This window comes from Vidua chalybeata, chromosome 36 (genome assembly GCF_026979565.1).
Source record: "Vidua chalybeata isolate OUT-0048 chromosome 36, bVidCha1 merged haplotype, whole genome shotgun sequence".
Lineage (NCBI taxonomy): Eukaryota > Metazoa > Chordata > Aves > Passeriformes > Viduidae > Vidua > Vidua chalybeata.
This window is the reverse complement of record NC_071565.1, coordinates 291,051-307,577: the sequence shown is the minus strand read 5'-3', so window position 1 is coordinate 307,577 and position 16,527 is coordinate 291,051. Positions and strand designations below refer to the sequence as shown.

Sequence of the window (16,527 nt, the reverse complement as noted above, 5' to 3'; positions counted from 1 at the left end):
GGAGTTGCTGCAATTTTTTATTGGGGGAATTTTGGGGTGAAAACGTCAAAAAAGGGGAAAAAGCCGGGTGGGAATTTGGGGATTCTGCTCCCAGAAAGTCTGGAATGGGGGAAAGGGGAGAGAACCCCAAATATTTGGGAGAAATCCCAAAAATTCCCAAAAAACCCTCCAGAAATGCTCATTTTGTAACTGGATTTTGGGGTGAAAACCCCAAAAAACGGGAAAAAAACGGGTGGGAATTTGGGAATTCCACCCTCGGGAAATCTGGAGGAGATGAAGGGGTGGGAACCCCAAAATATTTCGGATAAATCCCAAAATCCCCCCAAAAAATGGCTCAAAAAGCTCAAATTTGGGATTTGAACTGGGAAAAAAAAACAGGATTTTTGGGATGAAAACCCCAAAAAACTCGGAAAAAACTCGGAGGGAAATTCGGAATTCCGTCTTCAGAAAGTCTGGAAAGAGAAGGGGAAAAACCCCAAAATATTTGGGATAATCCCAAAAAGTTCCCAAAATCCCCCCAAAAATGCCCAAATCTGTCAGAATTTTGGGATTTTTTTAAATTGCAGGGTCCCAAAATTCGGGTAAAAAACCCAAAAATGGGAAAAAAAAAATTTTTTTTGGGGTTTCATCCTCAGAGACTCTGGGGGTGAAAACCCAAAAATTTTGGGGAGAAAACCCCAAAAAATTCCCAAAATTTCACTCAAAAATGTTCATTTTTAATCAGGGAGGAGCCAAATTTTTTTTGGGGAACCCCAAAAATCCCCAAAGATCCCCAAAAATCCCAAAATCTCACCTGGAAGTCGAGGCTGGAGGAGCCGAAAAGGTCCCAGGGCTGCTCCAGGGGGGTCTGGGGAGGAATTCCCAGAAGTTTTAGGGGGGAATTCCCAAAATTTTGGTTTTTTTTCCCAAATTTTGGGTTTTTCCCCCCAAATTCTGGGAGGTTTTTGGGGTCTCACCCTGGGGGTGTTCGGGGTCTCCTCCCCCTCCTCTTCCTCTCCCTCCTCTTCCTCCATCAGGCTCAGGCTGGGGGAAGGGAAAAAAAAAACCAAAAAACCCAAAATTTCCCCCAAATCCCCCCCAGGACCCCCCAAAATCCCCAAATTTCCCCCAAATCCCCCCAAATTTACCCAAATTCACCCAAAACCAAATTCACCTCCCCCACAAAACCCCACCAGGAACCCCCAAATTTCCCCAAATCCTCCAAATTTCCTCCCAAAATTTTCCCCAAATCTCCCCCAGGACCCCCCAAAATCCCCAAATTTCCCCAGAATCTCCCCAAAAACCTCCCAAATTCCCCCCCCCAAAACCTCCCAAATTCCCCCCCAAAAACCTCCCAAATTCCCCCCAAAATCCCCCCAAAAGCTCCCAAATTCCCCCCCAAAAATCCCCAAATTTTCCCCAAAGTCCCCAAATTCTCTCACCGGGATCCCCAGCTCCTCCTGGATTCGCTGCTGGGGATGGAAAAAATCCAAAATTTGGGTTTTTTTCCCCCAAAATTCGGGGTTTTATCGGGGGGTTCCCCCAAAATTTGGGGTTTTATCGGGGGGTTCCCCCAAAATTTTGGTGTTTTTGGTGGGGTTCCCCCAAAATTTGGGGTTTTATCAGGGGGCTCCCCCAAAATTTTGGTGTTTTTGGTGGGGTTCCCCCAAAATTTGCTGGTTTTGGGTCTTTTCCCCCCAAAATTTGGGGTTTTTTTTGAGTTTTTCCCCGAATTTGGGGGTTTTTTTGGGGGTGGGGGAGGGGAGGGTCTCACCTGAGCAGGTGGGGGGAGGGGCCCCGGTTTTGGGGACCCCCCCTGAGCGCGGTCGAGGTCAGGGCGGGGCTGGGGGGCCACGGGCTGGAGCTGGGGGCGGCTGCAAATCCGGGGTTTGACCAAAATTCGGGGGTTTTATCCAAAATTCCCGTTTTTATCAGATTTCCCCCCCAAAATTCAGCTTTCCCTCCCCGAAACTCCCACCAAATTCAGATTTTCCTCCCCAAAATTCACATTTCCGCCCCAAAATTCAGATCTTCCCCGTGCCAGAATTGAGGGTTTCCCCCTCAAAATTCAGAATTTTCCCCCCAAAACAGATTTTTTTTCACCCAAAAAATCAGATGTTCCCCCCAAGAATTCCGATTTCTGCCCCAAAATCCCAGATTTTCTCCCCCAGTCCCAGATGTCCCCCCCCCAAAATTCCAATTTTCCCCCTAAAATTCTGATTTTCCCCCCAAAAATTCAGATTTTCCCACCAAAATCCCGGATTTTCCACCAAAATTCCCATTTTCACCCCCAAAACTGGATTTTCTTCACCCAAAATTCAGATTTTCCGTTCAAAAATCAGTTTTGCCCCCCAAAATCATGGATTTTCCCCCCAAAATAATCAGATTTCCCCCCCAGCCCCCCGTGTTCCCCCCCGATCCCGTTTTTTCCCCGGAATTCCGGGTCTCCCACCTTTCCCCCCCCTCTCGGGGCTCTCCCGGGGGCTCCTCGGGGCTCTCTTGGCCCGTGGGGGTCCCGGGGGGCTCCGGGGGGGGCTCAGGGAGCGGCGGTAGCAGAGCAGGGGAGCCCCAAAATCGCCCAAATCCGCCCCAAAATCCGCGCCCAGCCCCCGCTCGCGGCACGTCCGCTCCAGCAGCGCCAGCCTGGGGCAGAAATGACCCAAAAATTCCACATTTCAGCCCAAAAATCAGCCCAAAAATCCAACATTTCAGCCCAAAAATCAGCCCAAAATCCAACATTTCAGCCCAAAATCAACCAAAATTCAACCAAAATTCCACATTTCAGCCCAAAATCAACAGAATTCCACAGTTCAGCCCAAAAATCAACCAAAATTCAACCAAAATTCCACATTTCAGCCCAAAATCAACAGAATTCCACAGTTCAGCCCAAAAATCAACCAAAATTCAACCAAAATTCCACATTTCAGCCCAAAATCAACAGAATTCCACAGTTCAGCCCAAAAATCAACCAAAATTCAACCAAAATTCCACATTTCAGCCCAAAATCAGCCCAAAATTAACCAAAAATTCCACATTTCAGCCCAAAAATCAGCCCAAAATTCCACATTTCAGCCCAAAAATCAGCCCAAAATTCCACATTTCAGCCCAAAAATCAGCCCAGAATTCAACATTTCAGCCCAAAATCAACCAAAATTCCTCATTTCAGCCCAAAAATCAACCCAAAATTGCACATTTCAGCCCAAAATTCCACAGTTCAGCCCAAAATCGGCCCCAAAACCACCCCAAAATTCCGAAATTCAGCCCAAAAATCAACCCAGAACTCCAAATATTGACCAAAAAATCAGCCCAAAAACGACTCCAAAATTCCAAATTTCCCCAAAATCCCCCAAAATCTCTGCATTTTCCCCAAATTTCCACAGAAATCCCTGAATTTTCCCCCAAATTTCCACAAAATCCCCCCAAATCCGATTTTTAACCAAAAATCCCCAAACTTTCCCCCACATCCCCCCAAAATTCCCTGAATTCCCCCCGAATTTCCCCAAATTCCCCCCAAAATTCCCTGAATTCCCCTCGAATTCCCCCCAAAACTCCCCAAATTCCCCCCGAATTCCCCCCAAAATTCGCCAAAATTCCCCGAATTCCCCCCGAATTCCCCAAATTTCCCTGAATTCCCCCCAAATTCCCCCCAAATTCCCTGAATTCCCCCCAAAATTCCCCAAATTCCCCCTGAATTCCCCCCAAAATTCCCCAAATTCCCGCCAAAATTCCCCAAAATTCCCTGAATTTCCCCGAATTCCCCCCAAAACCCCCGAATTCCCCCCAAATTCCCCCCAAATTCCCTGAATTTCCTCGAATTCCCCCCAAATTCCCCCAAATTCCCCCCAAAATTCCCCGAATTTCCCCGAATTCCCCTCGAATTCCCCAAATTTCCCTGAATTCCCCCCAAATTCCCCCCAAAATTCCCCCGAATCCCCCCCGAATTCCCCGAATCCCCCCGAATCCCCCCCAAATTCCCGAATTCCCCGGATCCCCCCGGCTGTCCGGCTCTCACAGCAGGGCGCGGTCGGGGCGCAGCAGCCGCGGCGAGAACTCGCTCAGCACCTCCAGGAAGGGCAAGTTAGGGGGAGCCCCTCCGGAATTCCGGGAATTTGGGGCTCCGGGGGCGGCTGCAGCGAGAACTGGATCCCCTCGCTGGGGGGAGAGCCCGGAATGGCCCCCGATCGCCCAAAAATCCATCAGAACCACCCCAAAATCCCACAAAATCCACCCCAAATCCATCAAAACCACCCCAAATCCATCAGAACCGCCCCAAAATCCCACAAAATCCAACAAAACCACCCCAAATCCATCAGAACCGCCCCAAAATCCATCAGAACCACCCCAAAATCCCACAAAATCCAACAAAACCACCCCAAATCCATCAGAACCGCCCCAAATTCCCACAAAATCCACCCCAAATCCATCAGAACCGCCCCAAAATCCCCCAAAATCCACCCCAAATCCATCAGAACCACCCCAAAATCCCCCAAAATCCAACAAAACCACCCCAAATCCATCAGAACCGCCCCAAAATCCCCCAAAATCCAACAAAACCACCCCAAATCCATCAGAACCGCCCCAAAATCCCCCAAAACCACCCCAAAATCCAACAAAACCACCCCAAAATCCACCCAAATCCACCCCAAATCCATCAAAACCATCAGAACCACCCCAAAATCCTCCAAAATCCACCCCAAAAATCCATCAGAACCACCCCAAATTCCCACAAAACCACCCCAAAATCCATCAAAACCACCCCAAAATCCCCCAAAATCCATCAAAACCATCAGAACCACCCCAAAATTCCCCAAAATCCTCCAAAATCCCCCCAAATCCACCTCCAATCCCCCCCAAATCCTCCCCAGATCCCCCAAATTCCCACAACCGCAAAATTTCCATTATCCCCGGATCCCTCAACCCCCAAATTTCTCCCAAATTTCTCCAAATCTCCCCCAAAATCCCCGGAATTCCCCATTCCCAGAGCCTGAATTCCCAGATTTCCGGCCGGCTCCTCTCTCCGGGCCCCGGGAGCGTGGATTTGCCGGAATTCCGGGGTTTTGGCCCCAGACCTGTGCAGCTGCAGCAGCGGCTGCCGGCTCCGCGCCTGCCCGAGGCCGAAGAAGAGCGAGAGGCGCCGGCCCAGATCCCGAATTTCCTGGAATTCCGGGAGCCCCCGGAGCTCGGGGCCCTCCTGGAGCAGCAGCTCCGTGAAAAGCTGGGGAAGAAACGGGGAGAAAAACCCAAAATCCGCAAGAATCCCGGAAAATCCAAAAAAATTCCCAGAAAATCTGCAAAAATTCCTGGAAAATCCAAAAAAATTCCTGGAAAATCTGCAAAAAATCCCAGAAAATCTGCAAAAATTCCGGGGAAATCCAAAAGAATTCCCAGAAAATCTGCAAAAATCCCAGAAAATAAAAAAAATTCCCAGAAAATAAAAAAAAAATCCCAGAAAAATCTGCAAAAAATCCCTGAAAATCCAAAAAAAATCTCGGAAAATCCGCAAATATGCCGGGGAAATCTGCAAAAAATCACAGAAAATCCCGAATTTCCCCCCGAATTCCTGAATTTCCCCCGGAATTCCCAAAATCCCCTGGAATTCCCGAAATCCCCTGGAATTCCCCATTCCCCCCGGAATTCCCGGATTTCCCCCGGAATTCCCGGATTCCCCCGGAATTCCCAAACTCCCCCCGGATTCCCCCGGGATTCCCGAACTCCCCTGGAATTCCCGGATTCCCCCCAGAATTCCCGAAATCCCCCAGAATTCGCGAATTCCCCCCGGGATTCCCGGACTCCCCCGGAATTCCTGGATTCCCCGGAATTCCCGATTTTCCCAGAATTCCCAAACTCCCCCAGAATTCCCGAACTCCCCCGGAATTCCCAGACTCCGGGGGGGGAAGTCTCCCAGATTCCCCGGACTCCCCCTGGAATTCCTGGATTCCCCAGGATTCCCGGATTTCCCCGGGATTCCCGGATTCCCCGGAATTCCCGAATTCTCCCGGAATTCCCCCAGATTCCCCCGGAATTCCCGGATTCCCCCCCGAATTCCCGGATTTCCCCCAGATTCCCCCGGAATTCCCGGATTCCCCCCAGAATTCCCGAACTCCCCCGGAATTCCCGAAATCCCCCCGGAATTCCCAGATTTCCCCGGAATTCCCGATTCCCCCAGAATTCCCGAATTCCCCCCGGAATTCCCGATTCCCCCCGGGATTCCCGGATTCCCCCGGGATTCCCGGATTCCCCCGGGATTCCCGGATTTCCCCCGGAATTCCCGATTCCCCCGGGATTCCCGGAATTCCCCGCGGGATCGGCCTCACCTGCCGCAGGCTCAGCAGCACCGTCCGCGCCCACTCGGGGCGGTCGAGGTCGCGCGCGCCGCGCAGCGTCTCCCGGATGATGTCCCCGAAATCCCCGAAAAACTGGGAATCCCCAAAACCCCGGGAATTGGGAATGGCAGAGACACAAAATCCCCAAAACCCCGGGAATTGGGAATGGCAGAGACACAAAATCCCCAAAATCCCGGGAATTGGGGGTGCCAGAGACACAAAAATCCCCAAAATCCCGGGAATTGGGGGTGCCAGAGACACAAAAATCCCCAAAATCCCGGGAATTGGGAATGGCAGAGACACAAAAATCCCCAAAATCCCGGGAATTGGGAATGGCAGAGACACAAAAATCCCCAAAATCCCGGGAATTGGGGGTGCCAGAGACACAAAATCCCCAAAATCCCGGGAATTGGGAATGGCAGAGACACAAAATCCCCAAAATCCCGGGAATTGGGAATGGCAGAGACACAAAAATCCCCAAAATCCCGGGAATTGGGAATGGCAGAGACACAAAATCCCCAAAATCCCGGGAATTGGGAATGGCAGAGACACAAAATCCCCAAAATCCCGGGAATTGGGGGTGCCAGAGACACAAAAATCCCCAAAACCCCGGGAATTGGGAATGGCAGAGACACAAAAATCCCCAAAATCCCGGGAATTGGGAATGGCAGAGACACAAAATCCCCAAAATCCCGGGAATTGGGAATGGCAGAGACACAAAATCCCCAAAATCCCGGGAATTGGGGGTGCCAGAGACACAAAAATCCCCAAAACCCCGGGAATTGGGAATGGCAGAGACACAAAATCCCCAAAATCCCGGGAATTGGGAATGGCAGAGACACAAAAATCCCCAAAATCCCGGGAATTGGGGGTGCCAGAGACACAAAATCCCCAAAATCCCGGGAATTGGGAATGGCAGAGACACAAAATCCCCAAAATCCCGGGAATTGGGAATGGCAGAGACACAAAAATCCCCAAAATCCCGGGAATTGGGGGTGCCAGAGACACAAAAATCCCCAAAATCCCGGGAATTGGGGGTGCCAGAGACACAAAAATCCCCAAAATCCCGGGAATTGGGAATGGCAGAGACACAAAATCCCCAAAATCCCGGGAATTGGGAATGGCAGAGACACAAAATCCCCAAAATCCCGGGAATTGGGGGTGCCAGAGACACAAAAATCCCCAAAATCCCGGGAATTGGGAATGGCAGAGACACAAAAATCCCCAAAATCCCGGGAATTGGGGGTGCCAGAGACACAAAAATCCCCAAAATCCCGGGAATTGGGGGTGCCAGAGACACAAAAATCCCCAAAATCCCGGGAATTGGGAATGGCAGAGACACAAAAATCCCCAAAATCCCGGGAATTGGGAATGGCAGAGACACAAAAATCCCCAAAATCCCGGGAATTGGGGGTGCCAGAGACACAAAAATCCCCAAAATCCCGGGAATTGGGAATGGCAGAGACACAAAATCCCCAAAATCCCGGGAATTGGGAATGGCAGAGACACAAAATCCCCAAAATCCCGGGAATTGGGAATGGCAGAGACACAAAAATCCCCAAAATCCCGGGAATTGGGAATGGCAGAGACACAAAATCCCCAAAATCCCGGGAATTGGGAATGGCAGAGACACAAAATCCCCAAAATCCCGGGAATTGGGGGTGCCAGAGACACAAAATCCCCAAAATCCCGGGAATTGGGGGTGCCAGAGACACAAAAATCCCCAAAATCCCGGGAATTGGGAATGGCAGAGACACAAAATCCCCAAAATCCCGGGAATTGGGAATGGCAGAGACACAAAAATCCCCAAAATCCCGGGAATTGGGGGTGCCAGAGACACAAAAATCCCCAAAATCCCGGGAATTGGGAATGGCAGAGACACAAAATGCCCAAAATCCCGGGAATTGGGGGTGCCAGAGACACAAAAATCCCCAAAATCCCGGGAATTGGGAATGGCAGAGACACAAAAATCCCCAAAATCCCGGGAATTGGGAATGGCAGAGACACAAAAATCCCCAAAATCCCGGGAATTGGGAATGGCAGAGACACAAAATCCCCAAAATCCCGGGAATTGGGGGTGCCAGAGACACAAAAATCCCCAAAATCCCGGGAATTGGGAATGGCAGAGACACAAAATCCCCAAAATCCCGGGAATTGGGGGTGCCAGAGACACAAAAATCCCCAAAATCCCGGGAATTGGGAATGGCAGAGACACAAAAATCCCCAAAATCCCGGGAATTGGGGGTGCCAGAGACACAAAAATCCCCAAAATCCCGGGAATTGGGAATGGCAGAGACCCAAAAATTCCCAGGAAACGGGAGTGGCAGAGCCCCAAATTCCCAAAATTCCCTGGGAAACAGGGATGGCAGAGACCCAAAAATCCCGGGAAATGGGGATGGCAGAGACCCAAATTCCCAAAATTCCCAGGAAAACAGGAATAGCAGAGCCCAAATCCCCAAAAAACTGGGAATTCCCAAAAATCCTGGGAAATGGCGATGGCAGAGAAAAAATTCCCCAAAATCCCCAAATCCCAGAAACGCCCCCAAATTCCCACAAACCCCAAACCCCGGGAACGTCCCGGAATTCCCAAATCCCAAATAATCCCGTAATTCCCGGAATTCCCAAACCCCAGGAACATCCCAGAATTTCTAAAACCCGACAATCCCGGAATTCCCACAATTCCCAAATCACAATAATACTGGAATTCCCAAATCCCAACAATCCCAGAATTACCAAACCCCAGAAACATCCTGGAATTCCCAAATCCTGACAAGCCTGGAATTCCCACAATTCCCACAATTCCCAAACCCCAGGAACATCCCGAATTCCCAAACCCCAACGATCCCAGAATTCCCAGATACTCCCGGATAACCCCAGAGTTCCCGCAATTCCTGTAATTCCCAGAGTTCCCAGATCCCGCAATTCCCGTAATTCCTGGTGTTCCCGGATCCTGGAATTCCCATAATTCCCAGCATTCCCAGATTCCATAATCCCTGGTGTTCCCGTAATTCCTGTAATCCCCGGCGTTCCCGTCATTCCCGTAGTTCCTGGCGTTCCCGTAATTCCCATAATCCCCATAATTCCTGTAATCCCTGGTGTTCCCGTCATTCCCATAATTCCCACAATCCCTGGCGTTCCCATAATTCCCATAATTCCCGGCATTCCCGTAATCCCCATAATCCCTGTAATTCCCAGCATTCCTGTAATTCCCGGCGTTCCCAGATCCCGTAATTCCTGGCGTTCCCGTAATCCCCATAATTCCCATAATCCCCAGCATTCCTGTAATCCCCGTAATTCCTGGCGTTCCCGTAATTCCCGGCGTTCCCAGATCCCGTAATTCCTGGCGTTCCCGTAATCCCCATAATTCCCATCATCCCCATAGTTCCTGGTGTTCCCGTGATCCCCGTAGTCTCCATAATTCCCATAATCCCCGGCATTCCTGTAATCCCCGTAATCCCCGGCGTTCCCGTAATCCCCATAATCCCCACAATTCCCGTGATCCCCGTGGATCCCCGGCGTTCCCGGCGTTCCCGGCGCCATTCCCGCACCTTGCCGTAGTGTTTGAAGAGGTCGGCGGCGGCGCGGAGCCGCAGGACTCCGGCCAGCAGGAGGCGGCAGAAGCCGGCCAGGAGCGAGCGGCGCCGCGGCAGCGCCTCGGCACGCCCTGAGCCCGGAGCCCGCAACGTCGGCACGGGAAACAACGCGGGAATCATGCATGGGAAACAACAACGCGGGAATCAGTCACGGGAATCGGCACGGGAATCATGGGAAACATGGGAATCAGTCACGGGAAACAACACGGGAATCACGGGAAACATGGGAATCAGTCACGGGAAACAACACGGGAATCAGTCACGGGAAACAACACGGGAATCAGGCACGGGAAACAACACGGGAATCAGTCACGGGAAACAACACGGGAATCAGGCATGGGAAACAACAACGCGGGAATCGGCACGGGAAACAACACGGGAATCACGGGAATCATCACGGGAATCGTCACGGGAATCACGGGAAACATGGGAATCAGTCATGGGAATCGCCATGGGAATCAGTCACGGGAATCATGGGAAACACAGGAATCAGTCACGGGAATCAGTTGTCACAGGAATCACCACGGGAAACACAGGAAACACCGGAATCAGTCACGGGAATCGCCACGGGAATCACGGGAATCAGTCATGGGAAACAACACGGGAATCAGTCACAGGAATCACAGGAAACACCGGAATCAGTCACGGGAATTGCCACGGGAATCCCAGGGGGTTCGGGCTCCTGGGGCTCGTGCAAAAACGGGAATTCCAAGGGAGGAAAGGATGGAAAACGACTCCGGAATCCCAGAATTCAACACTAAGAACTCGCGCGACTTGGGAATGAAAACTCAAGGAAAATTCCCCAAAATTCCATAAAATATCCCAAAAAATCCCACGAAAAAAAGTCATTAAAGAACAGAGAAAAAGCCACAATAAATCCCCAAAAAACCCTAAAAAATTCCCCCCAAAAATCTGAAAAATTCCCAAAAATGCCCCAAAATTCCTAAAAAAATTCCCAAAAATCCCCCAAAATTCCCAAAAAATCCCCAAATTCCCCCAGAAAATTCCCCCAGATCCCTGCTCACCGTGGGGCTGGAAGCCGAGGTCGAGCAGGGCCAGCCCCAGCTGCGCCTCCAGCGGCGCCTTGGGGGCAGCTGCAAAAATCCCCCAAAATCCCCCAAAAAAATCCCCCAAAAATCCCGAAAATTCCCCAAAATCCCCCAAAATTCCCCAAAAAATCCCCCCAAAATCCCCCAGACCCCTGCTCACCGTGGGGCTGGAAGCCGACATCGAGCAGGGCCAGCCCCAGCTGCGCCTCCAGCGCCGCCTCGGGGGCAGCTGCAATATCCCCCAAAAATCCCCCCAAATTCCCCCAAAAATCCCCCAAAATCCCCCCAAAATCCCTAAAAAATCCCCCAAAATCCCCCAAAAAATCCCAAAATTCCCAAGAAATCCCCAATCCCTGCTCACCGTGGGGCTGGAAGCCGACGTTGAGCAGGACCAGCCCCAGCTGCGCCTCCAGCGCCGCCTCCGGGGCAGCTGCAAAAATCCCCCAAAATCCCCCAAAAAAATCCCCCAAAAATCCCGAAAATCCCCCCAAAAATCCCCCAAAAAATCCCCCAAAATCCCCAAAATCCCCAACCCTGCTCACCGTGGGGCTGGAAGCCGACGTCGAGCAGGGCCAGCCCCAGCTGCGCCTCCAGCGCCGCCTCCGGGGCAGCTGCGAAATCCCCCAAAATCCCCCAAAAAAATCCCCAAATTCCCCAAAATTCCCAAAAAAATTCCCAAATTCCCCAAAAAATCCCAAAATCCCCAACCCCTGCTCACCGCGGGGCTGGAAGCCGAGGTCAATCAGGGCCAGCCCCAGCTGCGCCTCCAGCGCCGCCTCTGGGGCAGCTGCGAAATCCCCCAAAATCCCCCAAAAAATCCCCCAAAAATCCCAAAAAAAATCCCCCAAAATCCCCAAAATTCCCCAAAAATCCCCAAAAAAAATCCCCAAAATCCCCCAAAATCCCCAATCCCTGCTCACCGTGGGGCTGGAAGCCGAGGTCGCGCAGGGCCAGCCCCAGCTGCGCCTCCAGCGCCGCCTCGGGGGCAGCTGCGAAATCCCCCAAAATCCCCCAAAAATCCCAAAAATTCCCCAAAATTCCCCAAAATTCCCAAAATTCCCAAGAAATCCCCAATCCCTGCTCACCGTGGGGCTGGAAGACGAGGTCAGTCAGGGCCAGCCCCAGCTGCGCCTCCAGCGCCGGCTCCGGGCGCAGCCGCAGCCGCTCGTGGGGCAGCCCCGGGCCCAGCAGCAGCAGCAGCTCCTGCAGCGCCTGCAGCGCCTGCAGCGGAACGCGGGGGGCTTAGGGGATTTGGGATTTTGGGGTGTTTTTAGGGATTTTTTTGGGGATTTTTTAGGGATTTTTTGAGGATTTTTTTTGCTTTTTTTGGGAATTTTTTCGGGATTTTTGAGAGTTTTTTGGGGTGTTTTTTAGGGATTTTTTGGGGGATTTTTTAGGGATTTTTTTTGAGGATTTTTTGGGGATTTTTTGTGTATTTTTGGGAGATTTTTTTAGGGAATATTCCAGAATCCCAGAATGCCCCAGACCCCAAAGCCCTGGAAAGTTCCAGAATGTCCCAGAAGGTTCCAGACCCCCAAACCTCCGGAATGTTCCGGAACGTCCCAGACCCCCAAAGCCCCGGAATGTCCCGGAATGTTCCAGACCCCCAAACCCCGGAATGTCCCGGAATGTTCCAGACCCATCCCAGGAACCCCAAACCCCGGAATGTTCCAGACCCCCCAAACCCCGGAATGTCCCGGAATGTTCCAGACCCCCAAACCCCGGAATGTCCCGGAATGTTCCAGACCCCCAAACCCCCGGAATGTCCCGGAATGTTCCAGACCCCCAAACCCCGGAATGTTCCGGAATGTTCCAGACCCCCAAACCCCGGAATGTTCCGGCAGGTTCCAGACCCCCAAACCCCCGGAATGTCCCGGAATGTTCCAGACCCATCCCAGGAACCCCAAACCCCGGAATGTTCCAGACCCCCAAACCCCCGGAATGTTCCGGAACGTCCCAGACCCCCAAAGCCCCGGAATGTCCCAGAATGTTCCAGACCCCCAAACCCCGGAATGTTCCGGAAGGTTCCAGACCCCCAAACCCCGGAATGTCCCGGAATGTTCCAGACCCATCCCAGGAACCCCAAACCCCGGAATGTTCCAGACCCCCAAATCCCCGGAATGTCCCGGAAGGTTCCGGACCCCCAAAGCCCCGGAATGTCCCGGAATGTTCCAGACCCCCAAACCCCCAGAATGTTCCAGACCCCCCAAACCCCGGAATGTCCTGGAATGTTCCAGACCCATCCCAGGAACCCCAAACCCCGGAATGTTCCAGACCCCCAAATCCCCGGAATGTCCCGGAAGGTTCCGGACCCCCAAACCCCCAGAATGTCCCGGAATGTTCCAGACCCCCCAAACCCCGGAATGTCCCGGAATGTTCCAGACCCCCAAATCCCTGGAATGTCCCGGAAGGTTCCAGACCCCCAAAGCCCCGGAATGTCCCGGAATGTTCCAGACCCCCAAAGCCCCGGAATGTTCCGGAAGGTCCCAGACCCCCAAACCCCCGGAATGTTCCGGAAGGTTCCAGACCCCCAAAGCCCCGGAATGTTCCGGAAGGTTCCAGACCCCCAAAGCCCCGGAATGTTCCGGAAGGTTCCGCACCGTCTCCCTGAGCTGGGGCTCGGGCTCCGAGAGGCAGCTCTGGCACAGGGACAGCAGCGAGGCGGCCCGGGAGCGCAGCGCCCGCAGATCCGCCTGGAAAACCGGGAATTCCGGGGGGAAAATCGGGAATTTGGGGTGGAAATTTGGGAATTTGGGGTGGGATTTGGGGATTTTGAGGATCTGGGGGGGATTTGGGGCATGAGGAGCAGAAGGAGGCGACCCGGGAGCGCAGCGCCCACAGCTCCGCCTGGAAAAACGGGAATTTGGGGTGGAAAATAGGGAATTTGGGGTGGAAAATCGGGAATTCCGGGAGGAAATTTGGTAATTTGGGGTGGAAATCTGGGAATTCCGGGAATTTTGTGTGGAAATTTGGGAATCTGGGGGGGATTTGGGGCATGAGGAGCAGAAGAAGGCGGCCCGGGAGCGCAGAGCCCGCAGCTCCGCCTGGAAAAACGGGAATTTGGGGTGGAAAAACGGGAATTCCGGGAATTCTGGGGAAAAAATTCTGGGGAATTTTGGGCAGAAATTTGGGAAGGATTTGGGGAGGGATTCAGGCAGGATTGAGGGAATTTTGGGGAATTCTGGGGGGATTCCAGGGGGATTTTGGGCGGGAACGCCGAGGATTTGGGAATTTGGGATTTTTTTGGGGGGAATTTTGGGGGGATTTTGTGGGAATTCCTCACCGGGGAGGCTCCGGAGTCGGGAACTCGGGAGAGCTCCCAGAAGAGGTGGAAGAAGAGGCACGAGATGGCCGGGACCATCACCTGGGGGGCCCAAAAACGGCAAAAAATGTCACCAAAATGGCCAAAAATGGCCAAAAATGGCACCAAAATGGCCAAAAATGGGCAAAAAGGGCAAAAAATGTCACCAAAAATGGCCCAAAAATGGCAGAAAATGTCACCAAGTGGCACCAAAATGGCCAAAAATGGGCAAAAACGGCAAAAAAATGCAAAAAATGTCACCAAAATGGCTTCAAATGGAAAAAAAACAGCAAAAAATGTCACCAAGTGTCACCAAAATGGCCAAGAAACAGCAAAAAATGTCACTAAAATAGCTAAAAATGGCCAAAAATGTCCCCAAATATCCCCAAAATGGCCTCAAAATGCACAAAAATGTCACCAAATGTCACCAAAACGTCCAAAACCAGCAAAAAACCCACCCCAAATGTGACCAAAATGTCCGGGGTGTGTCCCCAGGTGTGTCCCAGGTGTCCCCCCAGGTGTGTCCCATGTTTGTCCCCAGGTGTGTCCCAGGTGTCCCCCCAGGTGTGTCCCAGGTGTGTCCCATGTTTGTCCCCAGGTGTGTCCCAGGTGTCCCCCCAGGTGTGTCCCATGTTTGTCCCCAGGTGTGTCCCAGGTGTCCCCCCAGGTGTGTCCCAGGTGTGTCCCATGTTTGTCCCCAGGTGTGCCCATGTTTGTCCCCAGGTGTGTCCCAGGTGTGTCCCAGGTGTGTCCCCAGGTGTGTCCCAGGTGTGTCCCAGGTGTGTCCCAGGTGTGTCCCAGGTGTGTCCCCCCAGGTGTCCCCCCAGGTGTGCCCACCTGTGCTGGCACCTCTCCGGTGTCGAGGCCGCGGCGCAGGAGCTGCGAGAGGGGCCCGAAGAGACCCCAGGGGGTCAGGTCGTGGTCACTGCGGGGACAGACGGACGGACAGGGGCGTCGGGGACAGACAGACGGACGGACAGGGGACAGACAGACGGACAGGGGCGTCGGGGACAGACAGACGGACAGGGGCGTCGGGGACAGACGGACGGACAGGGGACAGACGGACGGACAGGGGCGTCGGGGACAGACGGACGGACAGGGGACAGACAGACGGACAGGGGCGTCGGGGACAGACGGACGGACAGGGGACAGACAGACGGACAGGGGCGTCGGGGACAGACGGACGGACAGACAGGGGACAGACGGGACAGACAGACGGGCGTCGGGGACAGACAGACGGACAGGGGCGTCGGGGACAGACGGACGGACGGACAGGGGACAGACAGACGGACAGGGGCGTCGGGGACAGACGGACGGACGTACAGGGGACAGACGGACGGACAGGGGCGTCGGGGACAGACGGACAGACAGGGGACAGACGGGACAGACAGACGGGCGTCGGGGACAGACAGACGGACAGGGGCGTCGGGGACAGACGGACGGACAGGGGACAGACAGACGGACAGGGGCGTCGGGGACAGACGGATGGACAGGGGACAGACGGGACAGACAGACGGACAGACAGGGGACAGACAGACGGACAGGGGACAGACGGACAGACAGGGGACAGACGGACGGACAGGGGCGTCGGGGACAGACAGACAGACGGACAGACAGACGGACAGGGGCGTCGGGGACAGACGGACGGACGGACAGGGGACAGACAGACGGACAGGGGCGTCGGGGACAGACGGACGGACGGACAGGGGACAGACAGGGGACAGACAGGGGCGTCGGGGACAGACAGACAGACGGGACAGACAGACGGACAGGGGCGTCGGGGACAGACAGACGGACAGGGGACAGACAGGGGACAGACAGGGGGCGTTGGGGACAGACAGACAGCGGGACATTGGGGACAGACAGGGGACGTCGGGGACAGACGGACAGACAGACAGGAGACAGACAGACGGGGGACATTGGGGACATTGGGGACATTGGGGGGATTGGGGACATGTGGGGCCACCCCCTGCCCTTGTCCCTGGTGTCCCCAAATGTCCCCAGGTGTCCCCAGCCCCCCAATGTCCCCAAACCCCCCAATGTCCCAGGTGTCCCCCGGTGTCCCCAGGTGTCCCCAGCCCCACCCTGGTGTCCCCCCTGTGTCCCCCAGTCCCCCCCGGTGTCCCCAGCTGTCCCCTGGTGTCCCCAGGTGTCCCCAGCCCCCCCAATGTCCCCAGGTGTCCCCAATGTCCCCAGGTGTCCCCAATGTCCCAGGTGTCCCCAATGTCCCCCGGTGTCCCCAGGTGTTCCCAGGTGTCCAAAATGTCCCCAGCTGTCGCCCA

General features: G+C 53.6%; 1 protein-coding gene across 1 annotated transcript; it reads right to left on the bottom strand.

Annotated features, from left to right (window-relative positions):
- Positions 1-2,531: 2,531 nt before the first annotated feature.
- On the bottom strand, positions 2,532-16,183 carry LOC128802291 (proline-rich protein 36-like). Its single transcript, XM_053968577.1, has 9 exons — positions 15,083-16,183; positions 14,228-14,308; positions 13,545-13,637; positions 12,030-12,165; positions 9,851-9,966; positions 6,294-6,395; positions 5,049-5,194; positions 3,992-4,131; positions 2,532-2,622 (listed from the first exon to the last, which is right to left on the bottom strand). Exons 1-8 carry the CDS (start codon positions 16,181-16,183, stop codon positions 4,035-4,037), a joined length of 1,872 nt encoding a protein of 623 aa, XP_053824552.1. The 3' UTR covers positions 2,532-2,622; positions 3,992-4,034.
- Positions 16,184-16,527: the final 344 nt, after the last annotated feature.

Excerpts from the sequence above, each read along its gene's own strand:
- LOC128802291 (XM_053968577.1), bottom strand. The coding sequence starts at position 16,183 with ATGTCCCCAATGTCCCCAATGTCCCCCGTCTGTCTGTCTCCTGTCTGT. Across the intron at positions 12,166-13,544 it reads AGCCCCAGCTCAGGGAGACG|GCGCTGCAGGCGCTGCAGGA; the intron begins GTGCGGAACCTT and ends GTTCCGCTGCAG. Across the intron at positions 9,967-12,029 it reads CCTCGTCTTCCAGCCCCACG|GGCGTGCCGAGGCGCTGCCG; the intron begins GTGAGCAGGGAT and ends CTCCGGGCTCAG.